The 21080-nt window shown below is 39.8% G+C and overlaps 2 protein-coding genes across 7 annotated transcripts; one reads left to right on the top strand and one right to left on the bottom strand.

Moving 5' to 3' along the window:
* Positions 1–2868: 2868 nt before the first annotated feature.
* LOC131669531 (NADH dehydrogenase [ubiquinone] 1 beta subcomplex subunit 5, mitochondrial) lies at positions 2869–5457 on the bottom strand. Its single transcript, XM_058944463.1, has 3 exons — positions 5251–5457; positions 4639–4859; positions 2869–4568 (listed from the first exon to the last, which is right to left on the bottom strand). The coding sequence occupies exons 1-3, from the start codon at positions 5336–5338 to the stop codon at positions 4326–4328; spliced, it is 552 nt and encodes a 183-aa protein (XP_058800446.1). The 5' UTR covers positions 5339–5457; the 3' UTR covers positions 2869–4325.
* A 164-nt stretch (positions 5458–5621) lies between these two features.
* LOC131669529 (facilitated trehalose transporter Tret1-like) lies at positions 5622–19156 on the top strand. 6 transcript variants are annotated; one of them, XM_058944459.1, is made up of 10 exons: positions 5622–5826; positions 11113–11249; positions 13466–13595; positions 13686–13821; positions 13884–14089; positions 14298–14779; positions 14846–14985; positions 15057–15133; positions 15204–15464; positions 15545–19156. In XM_058944459.1, exons 2-10 carry the CDS (start codon positions 11230–11232, stop codon positions 15707–15709), a joined length of 1617 nt encoding a protein of 538 aa, XP_058800442.1. In that variant the 5' UTR covers positions 5622–5826; positions 11113–11229; the 3' UTR covers positions 15710–19156. The 6 variants fall into 6 exon arrangements, 5 of the variants coding, with proteins under 5 accessions (XP_058800442.1, XP_058800445.1, XP_058800441.1 ...); XR_009302377.1 differs by lacking the exons at positions 5622–5826; positions 11113–11249 and adding an exon at positions 5903–6033 and having other exon boundaries at positions 15545–16877; positions 16944–19156; XM_058944461.1 differs by lacking the exon at positions 5622–5826 and adding an exon at positions 8418–8538.
* The last annotated feature ends 1924 nt before the right edge of the window (positions 19157–21080 follow it).

Here is a 21080-nt window from a genome sequence, read left to right as displayed (position 1 = left end):
GACAGAAAAAATTTCGAGACAGTCATTCTCTCCATCGTGTCAATTGCAATCCTTAGGGTATTTTCTGTGCGCCAAGAAATTTCTAAAAAATTCATACGGATGTTTTATAAAATTATTTATCAATCATTAAATCATTGTTTTTGAAAAAGTCTTCGCGTTCTTTTATTAGCAGTACACTGTGTCAATGACTTATCACCGATAGACTTTTACTGTGATTCACAAGTTCATTAACTAGTAAATGAATGAACTTGCGCTACATTAAAATGCCAACCCTCGTTTCATTTAGTCAAGCGTGAAAATAACAGGCAAGTAGTTATTGAAGATTGGTCTGCAGTCACAAAAGTTTCCAAAAAAAAATTGTTATATCGTATATGTAAGAGACCTTTCTTACGACACTGCGAAGAGAATCAATGTCAAAATAATTGGAATTGACAGTCAATTTCAAAGTAAAATTGCGCCCATGTGGCTGAATCACAACAAAATATAAGTATTAAAGTTTATAGAACAAAATGCAAGTTTATTTGAAAGCCCGAATTTCGCAAAATACAGAAAATCGCCTTATCTCCATGGTCAAACGGGAATGATATTGAGTGGGAGTTAAAAAAATAACAAGATAAATAAGGAAATATATGAGAGAGTAACGTGAATTTTTAGGACTGCGAGAGAATACCAAGAGAAAAAGAAATTTGGTCGATGACTATGTGTTTGAATGCAGCAACGAAGCAGTCTATAAATATGATAGGTGCTTACCCGTCGAAAGTTTTTAATGGCAAGCAATTTTGGCACGTAAAAAGCACAAGTGGTTTTACAATAAAAGAAAAAACTACAAGATACTTTGGAGGCAGGAAAGCTAAATAACTTACGAAAGGGAAAGAGAACGAAGAGCAGGGGTCTGGCAACGGATGATTCTTTGTCAAGGACGCGACGGAACTTTCGACAGATTCTTTCAAGAGCACAAGTCTTAACGCTGTTTCCTTGTTGACAGCTATAACGTGGACTTATGTTTCGATGTGTCGTTGACACCTGGCTCCCGAGCATGAATAATGCATAAAGTTTGGTTACTCTGTGGAGCTCGCGACCGCTGTTTCTATTCTTCATCTTTTGACGTTGACGATTTTCGATTTTTCGATATTGGCATACGAATAAAGCGACTGCTCGAAATCGCATTCGGATTTTCACTCACGGCGTTTCTCCAAATAAAAGAACGCAATGAAAAATTGGAAATAAGAAATGGAATGCTGGCAAAAAATTAAAAGCTCAAAGGCAGAGATGTTATAGCCGATCGACTCGGACTGCAAATAGTTGTGAAAACTGGTACGGCTGCTCGCAAAAGAGGAGACGGAAAACTAAGTCTAAGAAAAAAAAGGCGGGTTCGTAAGGTCGGACGGACAAAGTGCGGATCGGTGTCGCCGTACCACGGCGCGAGCACGTGCATCGCAATTGATCCACGACGAAGACGACGTCGGCAGGTACCGTAAACGCGTTGGCCACTTCATAAAGTCGAGCCAGCGCGTGAGCAGCCTTCGAAATCGTCACAAAAATCGACAGGCAACACGCCTGCTCTCCATTATTTGGCCAAGTTTTCGCGCTCTGTCGTTCCACATTTCGACATGCTTCGTTTCGGCGACGTGCAAGGAGCTTGCGAAGAGGGACGGGATGGGAGAGGCAGGGCTCGAGCGGCGACGGTAAAAGGCGGAAAAATTCATACTGACCTTCCGTGGCGTAGAGGCTGAGGGATCGGGCGGCGACGATGGAGTGAATCGCAAGGCGCTTCCAGGATGCGATCGAGCCGCGCGCGCGCGCGCAACCAAGAGCGGGAGAGCGGCAAAGATGAAATACGAGTTTGGAGAGAGCGAGCGGCGCCGCCACCACGACGACTGACGACTCGGCCGACTTGGGCCAGTATTATAGCGGGCCAGCAGAGCCGCGCCAGCAGTAGGAGGAATCCCGCGAAGGCCTGAGCGATAAGCTGGCGATCCTCCGACGCAACCTTTACCGCCTGCGGCCAATTCCGCCTCGGCCTTATTTGTCGCGTCCGCTAATTGGACTGCTGCTGCTGCTGCTGCTGCTGCTGCTGCTGGTTTCCTCGCTCCGCGGTCCTTCGGACGATCAAATTCATCCGACGATCAAACGGGCGCCGCTAATTCATGGGCACGCTCGTCCACACGATAGCCAACGATCGTCATCGAAACGTTGCACTAAGGATTAATTTTTCTCATGACCCATTAGCATACTTTTCATTCGTAGTGAAACAAGGCTTGCCGGGCATCTGATTTCAAACTTGAGGAAAAAGACCGAGCTTTAGCAAACCCGCATGTTTGCCACTGTGCGGTACCCTGGCATATAGACGTAGGCAGTCGCGCATGGCTGTCTTATCAACTCCGAACCTAAACGATAAAAAACACTGGAATATATCCGCAATGGAAAATTGTCATCAATCTAATGCATGCGATTCTCTGACTCCTCGTTTGCTCGTCTTTACACCAATGACAGCTTTCTTTTTCCGATCGTAACCAGCTTTTCGAGCACCTGCAGGATGTTACAAATCCTTAGGGTATCCCTCATGACAACAAAACATCTAGTCCTTTTCTAGATCTTTGATGCCTGGATAAATCCCTTGTATACATAGATCACTAAAATTTAATGGAAAGAGCTTTCTTTTAGCTCAATGCTTCGGTTGATTTTTGCTTATGATAGTTTGTTTCTATAGGAATGTGCATAGAAGAGATTGAGAGCTTATCACTTGATACTTTTAATAAGAAAAAAATTATTTTCACAAATCATTATCAATCAATAAAAAAATATTTATACTGTTTATAAAGCGTCTACCTTTATAATAATTTTTCATTGTCCTCGACTACATCTAAAGTCAATATTTTTCTTTGTGTAAAATATCCAATGACATTTCAGTCTCTTGTAACACGTCTAACTAATCTTTTCAAACATTAAATATTCTTACATTCTTTAAGGTTTACAAAAAATCGAAAATGGAAACCAATCAAACTCTCTGTATCAAACAATTAAGTTTGATCGTACCATTTCAAATAGCCTGCATTTGCAAGGCTTTTCTTTTTATTTTCTGAGGACTGACTGCTTGCTTGATTAATTAAATACTTAATGAAAATCCGAACATATATTTTGATAATAAATCAAATTGATATGAGAAAAAATCATTTCTTAAGAAAAGCCATATTGGATTTCAATGCATATTGTATTAAAACGGCATTTTCAATGTCCAGGCATATTCCAAGTTATTTGATAAAAATCAGAATTAATGATTTACTAAACAAATTATCAAATAAAGCTTATAAGTAGCAATATATGTGAAGAAAAATATAAGTACGCACGTGGGCGTATCAACATTGACATCTTACACAGTAGACGCATACTAATGCGTAAGTTTTCCGTTTTCAACTTCGAAATGTCAGTGTAAAATTTTATATCAAATTTGACATAACCAAGAACAAAAATGTGAAAGCTCCTTATCAATAAAATCGTATGAAATATTCGTGTTAAATTAAGATTTTCTTCAGTTACAATTATAATGTCAATTTATTTTGGATTATTCTCTAACAATTGATTGAATGAATTCTATTTTTTTTGATAAAAATTCTTAAATTTTTAGCTGCTCATAATGATTACTTAAATATTAGCACATCACGTATTATATTCTAAGTGCCTCGTGAAATACTTGACATAACATATTTACTTTTAATGCATACCGTGTTTACATTTAATAAACATAACTGGTATTTACGTTGCACAATTAATTGTTTTATATTAATATTTACATATGTTGAAATAAAGCATGGAATCATCTCCATGAAGTCTACATTTATTTCATAATATTATAATTGTATTGCAAGTAGAACATATTCTTAGATTGGGATTTTAAATCTTGTTTTTTATAAAATTGTTAAAACAAAGTATTATGCATTGAAATAAGTCTATAGATTAGGCATTATTCATTACATTTTATTAATTGTCAATTCCAATATGAATATCCAATTAAGCAGTTCAAAAAACACTTTCCAGTATATATTTATAAATTCAAGTATTAAGAAAAATTGATATAGTGTAATATAAAAAAATTATATTATTGATGCTTGCATAAATAATACAATTTTTTAAGAAAATTCTTTTAAAAAACAAAATAAATTTTATGATGGATGCCTTTGTAAAACAATAAGTAATTATCTGAAATTAAATTTTTCTAAATATTTTACAATAATTATATTTCTTTACGTCGTGTATTATAACAAATAAATCACTAGAAAACTACACAACATTTTGGTAGTTGTCCCGCATAACATTTCAATTGATACTTAAGCCATATCATCTGTATCACGTTTGACAATTTCTCTAAATTCACGAGTCGGAAAGGTGTTGTATGGTAAGAAGTAATTGTATTGATAATCTAATCTCTTTTGCATTAGTTCCGATATTTTGTGTTCCAACTTTCTCACTTTTATAACTTCTTGCTCATTATAAACGTAAGCCATACCTTTCTCGTACTCTTTCTGTGGATTGTTGTAGAAATATCGTGCAAGAAATCTTTGAATTGGATTCTATATAAAAATAAATGATTATAAGTATATATACTTGAAAGTTCATTATATATTTACATAAGCTTATTACTTTATAATACTCCCAATATTTGGGTTCATATCCTTCTGGTATTTCCGTGAGAGTTGCTGGACCAACAAATACGTTAGCACAGAATGTTATAATTCCCAATGGTATAGCCATCACCATGAAATAAAAATGAATTAAATCTTTTGTCTTATCCCATTGCCATCTAGTGGGAGTAATGACCATATTATGTGACATGACACGCAATTGAGTTGGATGGATGGCAGCTGAAAATATTGCATTTATAATATAAAAATTGTTATAACAAGTACACCTGTGGATATAGAAACCATATCACAGAATCAGTTGATACTACTGTGATAAATTTAAATGCCAACTGTAAATGCAATAATAAGTTTACTAAATGGTGTAGGACACTTGAAAACATAAGAAAAATGATTGGCATTAAATTTCACGGCAGAGTATTGAACTGATAAATAACTTTAATAAAAACACAAGAAATCACTCGGTCAATTATGACAAACACTGTATACTAGACGATCTTTTATCTATGATTGCATAACGCAAATAACGATCTGTGAGGTAGGCATTAAGGAGAGGTGACGGAGAAAAAGCAATTTAGCGCAAAGTTGCCAAGGTTGAAAATGGTTGACTAACCATTTTGGACAATAAACGCCGGTGTTAAAAGTCGAGTTTTGGCGAAATTTCGACTCGCAGAGCGCAGCAACGTGCTCCACGCAGCCATCTTGACGAGCCACTGCGTGAAAGTCGGAACCTACGTTACCTGGCGGTGAGCGATCGTTAGAAGGCGCGCGCGCGCGCGTAGTGGCAGGCGCGAATTCGAAATTGCCGAGCGATCGCGCAACACCGGCTGAGATTAGAATAGCCAGCGCAGAGGAGCGCGAGCCAACGAAAGCTGCAAACGAGTCGAGCGAGCGCGTACACAACTGGCCGTACACTTCGAGCGTAGTCGTCTGTACGTCGCGGTGCAAAACAAACAAACGGCACGGTTGATATTGTCGGCCGAGATCGGACTGGTGACCTTAGGACCGATGCCAAAAGCCGCGAGCGACAGATGCTAGTCGAGGAAGAGGAAGCCAGAGGGGCGCTCGCACCGTCTCACGCTCTCTGCGAAAGTATGCCAGAAAGAGGCTGGTTTTCCGGATAGCGGCTACTGCGCTCCCCCTTGACTCGTCTGCGAGCCCGACACCGCGTGCGAATGGATTTTCAGGCGTGAGTACTACCACCAACGCAGGTGGCTTGCCGCAGTGTGTGCTCCGGATCGCGGACAGCTTGCGAGAGAGTCGCGCTAGGCTTCTCGGAGGAGGCTTGGTTAGCGTACGTTATGCCCCTGGATTGTAGCAACATTGCTCTTGATTTGCCTGCAGCCTTGATTTTCGCCAATTCCTCGACCGCATTTTCGCCCATCGCTAGCTCCTCGTGAGTTGCTATTTTTCTCTTTTCTCCTTACAGTAGTTCGCACAGTCATCATCGGTACATTGCCTCAGTAAAAGTCTGTACGTCCCGCTAATCGCAAGTTCGCGCTGTGTAGCAAGAAGAACTCGTCTTGAACGATCGTTACTTGATCGATTGTCAACCGTCACTGGTTGTCAAATTATAACCGCAACCCTGTTCTGTCATTCGTTCTTGTCTAAGATGATATTGTAAGTTTGCTTCTCCGAGCCACTAGTTACACAAAAGAATTATCGCGCCTGTATATCAGGCGATGATCCGCATGAATTATCTAATCGCAGCGATCAAATGGAAAAGAATCGCTTGCATTCAGTTTACTTATGTCACGTTATTGTGCTTCGATGATAGAGCATAACTGTTATACCAGTAATATATGCGCTGCACGCAGCACGTTACATCCCAGTAAATAACGACCTATTCTAGTCTTTCAAACTTCGCGTACGGCTATTCTGTCGTTCAAGTTCTACTTCGTTGCTTGTGTGCTAAAACAATTTTTTTAAGCTTCTCTTTTCATAAAAATTCACTTGTGTGCTATGCCATTCGCTATATCATTATTTCGGAGCCAAACAATTGTTAAAAAGCATAATGATTCGGTCGGCGTTGCTGATCCTAGTGGAAAATAAGATAAATGAATTGGTTTTTTTAATTTCACGAGACCATGATTTTTTCGAATTTCAATCAAAACAAGCTGTTATATTAAGAGTAATTTTCTGTTTTCATAATGTAATCGAATTTCAATCATCGGCCAAGGAAATATTTTCCAAATCCCAGCATCGTGTAACATGCATAAGCGTAGAAACGTAATTTTCAGGTGATTTACATTTTATCGATGTATACAAAACATTTACTTACACCGTTTGCATGCAATTAAGACATGGAACAATCCGATTTGACAGATATTCCGATCACGATGTATGCAATATTGTAGGTGAAAAACATCAGATGCAACTAATTAAAAGCGATAGAAGACGGTTTCGTAAAAGAAATGTATCAACTATATTGAAAATGATTCCACGAGCATCTTTAAGTATTATATGGCGATATCGTGCGAAAGAATTTGCGGATATATTATTTCAACCTCTATAGACTTCTCTAGAATGACGGCAGATTTATTGTCTCCGAGTGTTTTCTTAGACTCGATCGAGTTTCATTTTCAATTGGAGCTCAAAATAACAGATAAGCCGATAAAATGTGCTAGTTCCAAGTTTTACTTTATAATTTCTAAAAATAGCGATGTAAAATTTACTCTTACGAACAATTAACTTTTGTTGCGCAGTTTTCAGTATTATCGCTCCATCTAGTTTTTTACTGTTTTAAAGAGCCGCAAACAAAATTATAACTGTGGCTTACACCAAAGCAGACATTATTATATACGCACAAGCCATTCGTCTATGCTAGACGTCGCATTTTTTACCAGTTTTTCAACTGCTCCATGATTCATAACGATAACACCCTGATGAGTCTCCATCGCTTCACTAACTGTTTTAAGACAGACAATACATTATTCAGTAAATCCATGATTGTTTCCTGATTGACATTATAAACTGAACACTCATTAAAAAAATAGTGACAATGCACTCGAGGGTACTTTGGCATAAATGTCATAGTTAAAGTCACTGACTCTACCTGCAACTTAATCATATACGTTGTTCGCGTGAAAAGTAAACTCTCATTTGCGTTGAGAAGCTGAGTACGCAGAAATATATCGCACGAAGTGTCAGTTTTTGGTTGTCGATTAAAATGCTTCTCAGGGATCACTTGTGCGAATAGCTCTGTGTGAGCCGTGTTACATGAGATAGGCGCTGTAACTAAACGGCAGTTTCTGTGCTCGAGCAAAAAAAAAAGGAACAAACAAAAAAAAAAACTAATTACAATCTTCAATCGTGTATTACAATTGAGTTTATTTTTACATGCATTTACGCACTTGGAATCATTGCGCGTTTAATGCGACGTTGCAGCAAATATTTTTTGCCCGCGTTTGCGTCTTGCGCCATTAATCGCGCGACGTGCTGAGAGTTTGACAAACACAGGGTAAAAGGGAGTTTTACCGTTGACGAGATAGGAATATCCTATTGAATATAGACATTCGCTGGTTCTGAGTTGAATCCAAGTTTGGCAGTGTTTGGCGAAAAGAAATATCGAAGCACGACATTGACGAGGTCGAAGGAGTGGCATTTTACCGCGCCGCGCACGATTCGTCGGCGAGGAAGATCGACAGAGCCGAGCAGCGATCGTTCGCGGTCTCTCGCGGGGGACGACGGCGCTGAAATCGTGGCAGTCGCGGCAGTCGCGGCCCGGTCGAGGCGCTGCTCGCTCGCATCGAGCGATGCGGCGCTCTCCCTTCGCGAGGCTGCGAATGTCCTAGCGACAGTTGCCGATCGGCAGAAGCAGGCAAGTAACGTAACGCCGGCACCGATAGCACTTGCGCAAGCGGAAATCGGCGTCAAGCTGTCTGCTGGAGCTCTCAGCAAGGTACAGAGATCCGCAAAACTCCCGAGTGTTTTCCTCCTGAAGGCCGTTCGCAAGTTACGCGGCTGATTTTATTTTTCGCTTGATTTACGCTAATTATCGCGCGCAACGAGCTTCCAGCGCCAAAATGACGTTAGCAGTAATTGTTCGCCAGCTATTACTTTGGAAAACGTAAAACCCGTAATAGCTCCGGGCGAAAATATCACTGGCGGAGGCATAAATAGCTGCTCGAGAATAACGTGCGCGAACAATTAAGTGTTCATCTTTGAAATTGACTGCGAAAATCCTTGACTCGTTTATGGAGAACTCGAGCGTTCTCGGAACAATGAAATGGCTCTGGAAGGGAACCCAACGCGACGACGTTGGAGCGCAAAGCAAAGAGCTCTGCACCCGACGAGGAGCGGCGCCGAAGGAGTGCCAAGGGGACAAAGGGAGACGACTGCGTGTCGTGGCGTCGGCTTTCCAAATCCAGTGCGCAGGTAGCTGCTCGGCTGCGTGCGGCGTTCTTCTTTCTTCTGCAGTGACTGGCCTTAACCTGCGTATTATTAGAGCTGCTCCGCGTTCACCTCCAATCGATCACCGATCATTTTTACCTCTCACTCCAGATCTTACGGCTCGTTTCGCGCAACGGTCCAAAGAAAATCGACAGCTTTCTCTCTTCGTAGTTGGTGCAGTTATACGTTTCAATTTCAAGTTTCACGCATCATACAAACGTACTTATCTTATATTATTCACTTAGAACTTTGTTGCCCTGTGCTGATCTCACAGCGAGTCCTCGTTAAAGGATCGCGAGTTCTATACATTTTCCTTTATTATCGGTGCGATTTCAATGTTATTTCTCAAACTGCTCTACCACTTGAATAAAAAATCATTGAATAATCAAACGTGGAGTGTGTAACGCAGAACTTGATTGGTTATCAGGCTACTCGAGCGCTTGCGAGAGGAAAAATGAAACATTCGAAAGATTTGTTGATAAATGACGATTGGCGTGCGATGAGAGTGGCGATACCGACAAATCCGTTCTAATCCCTCGGCAATTTAAAAAAAAACTGCAAAACTTGTAAGATTTATTCTCGAGCAACCTCCGAAGATGAAGTCTAGTGGTAAGCTTCGGATCGCTGGCTGTAATCGTTCGTTCGAGAGTGGAATAAAACGACGACAGTTCGGGATGCTATGAATAATGGCACGAGTGCAGTAGGCTATCCACGCGAACGGTTCGTCCACGAGTGGTCTGCGATCTCGTGAGCGCGCTCGTCGAGCAAACGTCGGATCCCCGGAGACACGGGCAAATAGCCTTCGCCTGCAAAAATGACATAACGAGCTGCGTTGACCGCCCGCGACGGATGCCCGCGAAAAGCGCACTCGCAGTTCTGCTTCTCCTTCCTGAGCAACCGCATTTCGTTGCACCTTCTCTCGCTTCTTCGCTCTCGATACAACTGTACCGACTAGACGCTACGATGTACGTATTGTTCTGCTTTTGCATTTTTCCCATTCTTTATTGCAACATCGAGTACGCCCAAGCATTCGTTCAGCCTTGCAATAGCAAATTATTAGGATTAGCAAGAGCGCGTTATTTCTTTTTTTCAATGTTCAACGCGTTTCAACGAATTCTATAGCAACGCAAAGGTAGACTACCTATAATTACAACGCGCAACCAAAATTATAAAGAGACACGCTCAAAAGTGAACGAAATATAAACATGAAATAACTGAAACGACGAAGCAGAATAGTTATAATCGAAAGTGTCGCTGGAATAACGGCAAACGGAATATTTTATGTAAAAATTTGGTCTTGGAGAAAAAAAAGCGAAGCGCAAATATTTTGTTCGTGTACGTTTTTCGTTTTGCCGTATGTTTCAAATATTTTTTATGCCAGCGAAAAAATTCCGTGTCCACTCGCATACCGAAACAGTCATTTATTTGGGAAAAAGACAAACTATTTCGCGTGACATTGCGTCAAACGGAAAAATAAGTAAGTTTGTGGCCGAAGATTACGCTTTATCAGCTAAGCATGAATCGTTAAGTTTTCAATTATGCTTATTCGAATTACAAATAATGTAATTCGTTTAAAAACAAAATTGAAAGTTAGAAAACAATCGACGAGAATATGCAATTATGCCTGTCATTTCTGACGTTCAAATCTATGTAACTTACGTTTTTTCTAATATTTAAAATCGTTAGTAGATCGGTAATAACAACGGATTTTTCACAAGCAAATTCTTTTCTACTTGTAAATAATGAATCATCTGTTAATGTATAAGAGATTTTTAAATATTAAACTTTCAAAGCTGTTCTAGCATTAATTTCTTGTAAATTTCGTATCCATTAACGGATTTTTTTCTGAATAGATTTGTTTTCTTTTTCATCTGATCGTTGAACTTTCTATTAGTGTTTTCATATTAGTTATATTAATTTATGAAATGAAAGAATCAAAATATTATTTATACGTCACATCAAAAACGAATATAGATAGGCTACATGGAGAGCATAAATGCAATGCTTCGTCGACGTAGCATCGTGGAATTCGATTTTCATTGTTCGTAAAAAAATATAGTTTAGTAAATTGCTTCTATTTCAGAGGAAAAACAATGGGTGACCAAAGGACATTTTTACGAAGCTGACAAGGTTACGGACTAACCGATAGAGTTAACTAGTTTTATTTTAGGCAGTGAAAGTATTTTTGTTGAACTACAATATGGATCCTTATTGTTTAAGGTAAGCTTTGATTAAAGATATTTGCACAAAGCTCGCGTTTTCCTAATACTGTCAGTGTTATAATTACAACTTTTCAATCTACTCGGTCGTCTTTTTTCTTGATTAATCCCAATCTTGTTATCCTTTTCTCATCTCCCGATGATTAGAAATTGTAACAGAGTATTTACAAAAAATGCTTGAACATTTTCGAACGTTAAGGACTTTCGTGTATTACAAATTTGTCAATTCATGATTGGAGAAAATTTGAAATGGCAAAAGTTGTCGAAACTTGCGAATGAGAACAAACTAAAAGAATTATGTAATGTGTATATACTAGCTAAATAAAACGTAGGGTCTCTTTACAGCCTTCAATTTAATGCGTTGGTACTTTTTATAATCAAGATTATCGATAAACTTACGTAACGTTCTATACATTAGATTAAAATTACCACAAGGTTGCAAGCGCCAATTAAACTAAATTTTTCATTATTGGCAAAATACATCGTAACGTGATGTAATTAAATAATAAAATGTTATAGCAGATGTAGATGATTCGTCAGTAAAATATGTATAGATAATGCCATTCAAATTCACGGATACATAAGGCTTACTAGTATAATCCGAAAGGGAAACAATCGTTGTTTGTAAATGATTGGATGCATTGCAGCAAGCGTCAAAATCACTAAACTGTTGACTGAGCCATTTCCTCGTCCTACTGTTTCATTATTTGATATTGCCCAGTTTTGTGCAATATGATTTCCCGTTTTCTCGTCGTTCACCGTCATTAGCTGTTTCATCACTTTTTCATATATTTTATTTCTAATTTTCTACTTAATGGATAATCGTATTTGTTAATTTTTACGGCTTGAGTATTTTTAAACAAAATTATCACGTTTACCGGATTTCCAAAGCTATATTTTCTTTAAAATAATTTTTATCACATAAGAAAATTATCCACAAATTCAATATTGATTCAATATGCAAATTGGAGCTCACCAAATAATCACTCTATTATCAAAAGAATACACTTTTGACAGGCTGATGGCTTGAAATGTCAGTCAAAATATGCATGAATTACGTGACATAATTAATCTATTATAGTAAAAAATGACAGAAGAATAACATCATTCATCTAAAAATTTGCCTATTATCGAACATCGCAATTCACGATGTAGTGCGGTTTCGCAATATTCTCAACTTGAGTACATGCCCTTGGTTGAAGGCTTTCCGTAATCTATACGATACTAGAAGCATAGTTATTAAGATGGAGGAGGCCCCTTATCACGCATTCTTGTGACACTTTTACTTTATCATTAAAAATCCTAAACTCGGCTGGAAAAAAATAGGCGATTTTTCACGGTTGTTTTGAATTGGGAAAAAAATCGAAATAACGTTAATTTGCCCAGAAATTAGGATCTACGTGTGAAAATCTCTTGAAAACCATATAGTAGTATCGCATAAAAACCGAAAACTAATGAAATTGCAAAGTTTACGTTAGATGAGATATGTGTATTTTGAAGGTTCTGGTAAGATCGAAATTTTGGATGGAAAGTGAACCAACGTGTACCGAAAGATGGTGCCAGCGCTACCGTAGGATTCGAACGCTTTCACTGGCACGAAGAGGATTGTCACAAGATTAACATCGTGCGCGCACTTTGAATATTTAGAAACGGAAAGAAGTCACGGTTGTTTGATGGAATTCGTCGTGTTATCCTCAATAGCGGAAGAGTAGGCTTGGTGCACCTGTACGCAAATGGCTAATTTACAGCTTTTCTCTCGTCATCTCGACAACGGATGATCTTGTTTAGTGCTTTCATTGCCAATGCGTTTCGCTAGATTTAACGCTTCGCTCGTACACCGTTTCCATTGTAAGGACATCACTCGACTCGTTCACCGCGTCAATTTGACGTTTCTCTGTCACGTTTGAGTAAACAACCTTTTTTCTCGTTCTTTACCTGGTCGTGCTTCTTGGCATTTCTTCCAGTCCGCGCGTCTTTCAATTATGTTTTCGTACGCTGGAGATGAGCGGCATCGTTTATAGCTCGTTTGCTTTGGGTCCAAAGGCGATTTTTGCAAAAAAAATTCTAATGCTATTGATAATTGAAATGAATTTTTTCACGGCACAAATGAATAGCGCATTTTTGTCAGCAGAAATGTTTTTCATCAAAAGCTGTAACGAACACCGACTGTCGTTAGAGCATTAATTTTGGCATAACAAAATCTAACTTTGTCCACAGTGTCGAGCGCGAAGCATCCAAGAATATCGAAGAAAACGAACGGGAGTGCTTCAAAGATGCAATCGTGTCAAGTCGGAGTCTTAACAAAGGTTACGTCGAGCCCATGCGACTCAAGACTGCAATTCCAGAAGTAAGCGATCTAAAAAATCGAGTAACCATGTCGGATCAGCCATCGTCGTCGTGTTATTATATATAACGTATACGTAACGTAAACGCGCAGATTGCCGCTTGTATCATCGCCGCGTCGTTCCACGTTGGCATTGGTATTATGATGGCCTACTCGGCTATCCTCGTTCCTGCTCTCGAAGCAGCCGACGCCGACATCAAGGCGGACAAATCCCAGACCTCCTGGATGGGTAAGGGGCTTAGGACTCGAGGACAGCGGCGGTCGTGTGCAAAGCGCGCTTTACTTTCGCAGCGAGCATAGTGGTGATCTCGACACCGGTTGGCGCGCTCATGGGCAGCTTCCTGATGGAGGCGTTCGGCCGGCTGCGAACGCTGCAGATCGGCGCGCTGCCGTACGTCCTTGGATGGATATTGATAGCCATGTCGGACTCGGTGACCATGATCCTGATCGGCCGACTCCTGTCCGGTTTGGCCACAGCTCTGGCTGCGTCCCCAGCGGTCGGTCAACTACGCGTCGTATCTTTGCTCGTTGGAAAAGCGTCGTCTCCTCGACGAGCTCGAACGAGATCAGCCGTTATTGCGAAAGAAAATCGGTGGCTGTGATCGCGGTCGTGGCTCGACGAGGAGGACGAGGAGAAGCGAGACACGCGCGAGTTTGGTCTGACCGCGAATGCTCTCGCCATGTCGTTTGCCGCGGCTGGCTTAGGTGGTCTACATCACGGAAGTGGCGCGGCCCGAGCTTCGCGGCTCGCTGGTGTCGCTGGGGCCGACGCTGGCGTCCCTGGGGATACTGCTGGTGTACCTGATGGGCTGGCTGCTGCACTGGCGCACCGTGGCTTGGGTCTCGATAGCGTACGTCGTGCTGCCGGTCTTCCTCATCCAGTTCGTCGTGCCGGAGTCTCCCGTCTGGCTGGTGTCCAAGGCTCGGCTGGAGCAGGCCCGCGCGTCCATCGACTGGCTGCACAGGTGCCAGCCGGAAGTGGGCAAGGCGTCGGCCTTCGCGAGCATCTGCAAGGAGAACGCGATCAGATCGAGCGAGCAGCGGCGCAGCCACCGCAGCGGCGCGCTCGGCAAGCTGCGAGCCTTCCTCAGGCCCACCGGCTGGAAGCCCATGCTCATACTCTTCCTGCTGTTCGCCTTCCAACAGTTCAGCGGCATCTACATCACGCTGTTCTACGCCGTCACGTGGTTCGTTGGCCGGCAGCCGTGCGCTTGCTTGGCCCCGGTGTGCTAACGGTCGCGCGCTCGCTACAGGTTCACGGAGATCGACGCCGGCTTCAACCCCTACTTGGCTTCGGTCCTCGTCGGCGTCACTCGCTTCCTCTGCTCGATGGTCAATACCTGGCTGCTGCGGCGCTTCAAACGCCGAGTCCTCTGCATCGTCTCCTCCATCGGTACTTGACCGCTTTACGTTTCGTTGCGCACACTCGATCGATCGATCGATCTCGATGCGAATGCTCGACAGGTATGGCTGCCTGCATGAGCGTCTCCGGCTACTTCACCATGCGAATTCTCCTGTACGACGATCGAAGCGCAACCTGGGTAGGCAGACCGCTGCGGCCAGCTGCTGCATTCCAATTCTGGGCAATCGAGTAAGCGGTTTGTGTTTTAGGTGCCAGTGCTCTGTCTGCTGCTGTACGTCTGCGCCTCGATGGTGGGCCTACTCACGATACCCTGGACCATGACAGCCGAGCTCTTCCCAACGGAGATCCGCGAGCTGGCCCACGCCATCAGCTACTCCATCGCCAACATTCTCATGTTCACGGCCGTTCAGAGCTACAGGCAATTGGTTTGGCTGGTGGGTGGTTCGCACGCGATCCAGTGGTTCTTCGCCGGAGTCTCGATCGGCGCCGCCGTCTACGTCTGGCTGCTGGTTGGTACACACGGTTCCACCTGCTTTCCACGCGTCTCACTGAAAACCCAATCCCAGCACTGAACTGCGTTGCGTTGCAGTTGCCCGAAACCCACGACAAGAAGCTTTCCGAGATCGAGGACTACTTCCACGGCAATCTGCTGGCGTGTGGCGCCGAGGAAAGGGCCAAGAGACTCAGTCAGCGGAAAGCCCAAGCGGCTCTTCTACACTCGCCCGACCAATACAAAGCCGGCCAGATTGCTTGAAAGCTCGTTTCCTATTCTATATTACTCGAGCGAGCCTTGCGCTCTTTTTGCTTTCTCGTTTTATCGTCGTTGATACCCGCGTGTATATATATATATATATATATATATATATATATATAGTCGAAGCCATGTGTGCACGTACACTTTGCTACAGCTACTTTGTTGTCTGCTTCGTCGCCTCAGTTCCAAGCACCGATTTCGCTCGACTGTCGAACGATTTTCACGCTTGCGCTTGAAATGGAAGGCAACATTTCCTACGGGTATTTCGTTTAATGAATCGATCGGCGCGATGTTCTTAAGTGCTCGCATATAAGAATTCTATCAACGATCTCCAAGTGTACAAGCATTCTGTGTAAATTGTTGACCGTTCGTGGGTTTTACAGTCGACCGCTTATTAGAATGCAAAATATCGATGACCGGTAGATTGCCGTGTCATTGTATCATTGCCTCATTCATTACTGATGTGTTATTAAAAGATGCGCTTTATGCTGTTGACCCGGAAGCTCGAGAACAGCTAAGCTGAGTGTCATAATTTGGTAAGATGAAGTGTTACTTGAAAACGTCAAGATTAGGTAGGCAATTAATCAGTAGTGCAATAAAAGATAACGAGTTTTTATCAATTTTTACGTGGTTTCTATAAGGAAATGAATGTTTTGTCCTCGTGTAGGCCAGCCTAGTAAATGATTAAGGAGAAGCGGCTCAGTCAGGAGGCACAATGGAACAGCTTGTTGTTTTAGCAAGAGTACAGCGGCGAGGTGACTTTCATCGTGCTCGAGGACTCGATTGTTGCCGATCAAGTATATCGCTGAGATCTCTTTATTATTTCGTCGTGAGATTATCCGACACGACCAATCTGTCTGTTCGTACGTTTTCTTTGGATAGCGCATTCAATTCCTTTTGCAGATGTACGCGTACCGAAAATCAAATATTTTTCCAATCGACTTGGATTTGTAGATTTTTACAATTTTATTGTCTTTCGCCAGTTCAGTTTTTACGCAATAAGACATTTTGCAAACAATATGTGAAATTGAATATATTATTGGATAATAAAGCTACCAGCGTTCGATTATCTTTTCACGCGAACACCTCCTCTCCACACTGGCTCGTGTACGACGGAAAAGGATTTCTTTTTTCTACCTGCACGAGCTACTCAATATCAAGTTTGAACGTAGGTATTTGGCGTCCATTTTCTGCTGACATATGCAATGCAGAATGACTGTACTTCTATTTCTAGCTAAAGAATCGGCGAAATATGGTTGACTCGTTAAGAAAACAGAGGAAAAATCATACTCGTTAAGAAGAAAATTCAATGAGTAATTTAGTCCGATAAAAATAAACAGTTGCCGTGTAATGGTGCCAAGCGTATAAATCATGTTGATAAACGCGTCGCTGGTATACCGCAACGCGTATAACGAGTGGCTGATTACGAATCGAACCTGATGCACCGTCGATTATCGAGGCTTATGCGAGGAAAAAGTCTTTTTTCGCACGGGATGGAGAAATTTTTTGTCTTCGAGAGGTCGGCTGCATGCAAATCAAACAATATCTTTGACTCTACATATATGGCCATATGACCTCGCGACTTGATTAATCACGAATATAGATTTCGAAATCGTGTGCAGCATCGAATTGCGCTCTGAAAAAAAGGATCTTTCGTAAGCTTACTAGAGGAAACCTATTATAACGGATAAATTAAACAGTTGTAATTTTGTTATTGATTCGCGATCGCATTTAGATTTACCTATAATTTTAACGATATTTGTTGGCCTATTACTTACAATAGAATTATCATATGGGTTACGAAACGTACAGCTATTTTGTGGTAGCAGCGATGCCTACGTCTCTTTTGAACTGCTGCCTGTTACTTTATATTTTTTAATTTTTTTTTATTTAAAAAATCACGCAATAGAAAAAATATAATATATCATTTTATAAATTAAATAAGAGATCATTCGATTTTTTCTATGAAATAGCAATGAAAATTAGTATAGAACATTTGATTGAATATTTAAAAAAATTCTTGAATGTTCAGCAACTAAAGGTGCCGAAACATTGTGGAAACAGTTCCTGCGGTATTCAGAAATTTAGCAAACAATTAATTTTTTGAAATATTCCAGATATATTTATTGTCTGATTAAAGCTACAGAAATAATTCTTAAAAATTACAACAATTATTTGGTCTTAATAAGTTCGTCCTAAAATTCAATAAAATATTTCTGAAAAAGTTGCTGCCATTATTTCTTTAAATAATTTAGATAGTTTTTAACAGCGACTGTTCATAAAAAATTTCTATAGCTTGAATTGCACGGATAGATAAACGTTTTTCAAATTAAATTACATTCAATACATTTCATTCGCAAGGCCCCATCAAAGAAATTTATATTTTAATAGTGAAAGCAACAAAAAATATGACGGTCTTTTTGAACTCAATCATCTTATCCTGTTGGAAATAATTTATGCATAATTTATATAATAATAGAAATCATCAGTTAGTAACATTCACTAACAGTTATTTACAATTTATAACCGTTTATAAACTTCAGATTTTGGACACGTATAACAATTATAAAGAGTTATTTTCGTTTAAAAAACTGTCATTATTAAATAACCACATTTCTTCAGTCACTAACGCATATTTGCATTTTTATTCGCTAAACCAAATTTATTTTGAGAAATAATAGATTCAAATAACTATAAATAACTGCAAATAACAGTTATCACCAATTACCTAATGGAATAAAAAATTAGTAGTTATTATTTGCAGTTAATTGTAACTATTAATTTGCCAATATCAGACACGAAAAAAATAATTATAGGAGAAGAAAATTAAGTGATAATAATATTATATGTTTAAAATAATTTTTTATTATTACGTATGGTGATAACGTATGGTAATTATTTACATTTTTGAACTTGATATAAAAACTGTTCATAACTGCTATTAATAGCAAATTTTTTTATAATAAAAAGATGCGTTTCCAAAATTGTTTATAACTGTTAATAACTATATATAATTATTATTAGCACATAAAACTGTTAGTAACTATTATACGTGTCTAAAATCTGACATTTATAAACTATTTTAAGATAAAAATAATTACGTGCAACAGTTTTACGTAAAAATTATTTCCAATAGAGTATGATTATGACAAAGATAGCGATATAAAATAGCATCCGATCTGCCGAACTTTATATTCTTATGCTATCTCAATTAAAATATGTATTTGCACAGTCGTTTACACTCAGCTCAATTCCGAAAGCCACACGTATAGTTTTTACAGAGTGCGCTTTCGTTCATCTCAGCCACCATGGCGGAAAGACAAACTCGGTACTTTTGATTCTAAGAAATATGTAAAAAATTTGCGGCAACATATACCCATTTACTTATATGTATTGTTATATGCGTACATAATATAAATTATGCTCATTGATATATGTATTGAACGAATAAATAATACAGAATCTCTATATCAAAAGTGATGAAAAAATTTTCTTTACTTACGAAATACTAATTTATCGACTTTTTCTCTTGCGATTGTACGCAATGAATACCATGAGAATAGGAGCAAAGTAAAGGTAAATAACTAAAAGCAGTAAGGCTTTTAACTTGTTATTCAGCACGTCGTGCGGAAAGTACGACGAAGAACGTACGCTCAAATTCGCGCTTTGTACGCGTTGTTTAATAGGCCATATTCATAATTCTCGACGGGAAAAACAGAAAAGAAATATATGAAAAATATGACTGGCATGTATTTTTTAACATTCTTATTACTGTCAGTCGCACAGACTGAGACAAATTTCTGTGAGATTGACACGATACGTATCATTTTGTGAATCGATTATTCAGTTAGGGATTTCGTGAGAAATCTGACTTCATGGATTAAGCCATAAATCGATGCACATTCTCACAGATGATCATCTTCTGAACTTGTCTGTGGTGGATTTGATGATCCCGATGACGAGCGTTTGGGACAAAATGTCCAGTGCTATTTATGCATTCGAAAGTATAGTATTTTTATAACTCCCGAAAACCGTAATTCATGTAATAATTATAAGCGACTATACACTCCTACAAGTTAATCACTTCTGACGTGGTGTACGTCGTGAGAGCCCGCATATAAGAGCTGAAAATTTCGATTGATTACTACTGAAGCTATTCAGGGTAGATTTGCGTATCCTATAATCAATCACAGGTTTCAATAATTCCCCTATCTCTATATTTTGTTTTAATTCCTAAGTATTCAGTAATGCTGAAATATCGCTTAATTATCTTTATAGCATACGTCTGACGGGCAACGTCCGCTTAATTATAGACGTAAGCCCCTACGAACATCGGATATTAGGCGCTGCGGGTGGTGCATCCAGGTGTACAAATATAATTTGTACTTGGCGAACACTCGTGTCTGAACCGGAAGGATCATTTATAGCATGCCCCTTGAGTTCACAAGCGTACAGCACGTATATTTCCATCCCGGTGCGCGTCCTTAAGCGGTGTGTCTTTGCTGTACCCTTCGCTAAATCTTGTAATCTCCATATCACGATGTCGAGATTCTCGACAAGTGGTTTAAGATGCCCACGACTGCTATTCGTGTTTTTTTGACGGCATAGCTATGTCTAATCGAATTTGTGTAGCAATTGTTGATTGCGTATATCTATTTTCAGGAGTACACAAAACGAAAACTAAACTTGAAAACTGCTTGATGCTCAATCGCATGCTCAAAACTTCGACTGATAATGTGTGCTTGAGATATCGTGAAATAATGCTGAAAAGAACGTGGTCTTTTATTCCAATAAGATGACATATCCCATATCCTCTTGTAATTCTCACGAAGGTTAAGAGGGTAGTTAATGCGGAGATTAAAATTGATATCTAATCTCCGATTAGGACTCTTGTTAAAAATAATGAGACACTTTTCACCTGCGTTTGTTCGTATTTTTACCGCTGTTCCGCTGTTTTGTGTTTAATCTTGTTTCTTACGTATATTTTATTTTGCATATAACGCTTTACATCAATACAACCTTATATAACGCGTAGTCGATTTTTCCACGGATTCAAACAATTAGGCAAATATTATTTTCCGTGATTATCGGGTGCGTCTTGAAAACACGAAAGAAAAAAGAAACACGTTGGAAATCATAATTTAAGTAATGAGTCATACATTAATTAATTTGTTATTTTTAATTTTTCGACATATATATATTGTAAATATAATAATATGTCAGTAAAAGAATATCATATAGGCTAATGAAAATGAAGATACAGGAGAAATAATAGTTCTCTATTCTAGTTACATAATAGCAGTAGTGCACCAATAACGCATGCTGATTGGCTACTCCACTCTAAACTAGAATCACACGTGGTGTAGACGAT

This window comes from Phymastichus coffea, unplaced genomic scaffold, assembly GCF_024137745.1.
Source record: "Phymastichus coffea isolate CEN01 unplaced genomic scaffold, Cenicafe_Pcof_1.1 PCOF00094, whole genome shotgun sequence".
NCBI classification, from domain to species: domain Eukaryota; kingdom Metazoa; phylum Arthropoda; class Insecta; order Hymenoptera; family Eulophidae; genus Phymastichus; species Phymastichus coffea.
The sequence above is the reverse complement of the archived record's forward strand: the minus strand, read 5'-3'. Positions and strand labels throughout refer to the sequence as shown.

Bases quoted from the DNA above. Each gene is read 5' to 3' on its own strand.
- LOC131669531 (XM_058944463.1), bottom strand. From the start codon at position 5,338: ATGGCTGCGTGGAGCACGTTGCTGCGCTCTGCGAGTCGAAATTTCGCC. The intron at 4,860-5,250 runs GTTAGTCAACCA...CAATATTTTCAG, and splicing joins GGCGTTTATTGTCCAAAATG to CTGCCATCCATCCAACTCAA. The intron at 4,569-4,638 runs GTAATAAGCTTA...ATTTTTATATAG, and splicing joins AATATTGGGAGTATTATAAA to AATCCAATTCAAAGATTTCT.
- LOC131669529 (XM_058944458.1), top strand. From the start codon at position 5,939: ATGCCCCTGGATTGTAGCAACATTGCTCTTGATTTGCCTGCAGCCTTG. The intron at 14,986-15,056 runs GTACTTGACCGC...AATGCTCGACAG, and splicing joins CTGCATCGTCTCCTCCATCG to GTATGGCTGCCTGCATGAGC. The intron at 15,134-15,203 runs GTAGGCAGACCG...TTTGTGTTTTAG, and splicing joins ACGATCGAAGCGCAACCTGG to GTGCCAGTGCTCTGTCTGCT.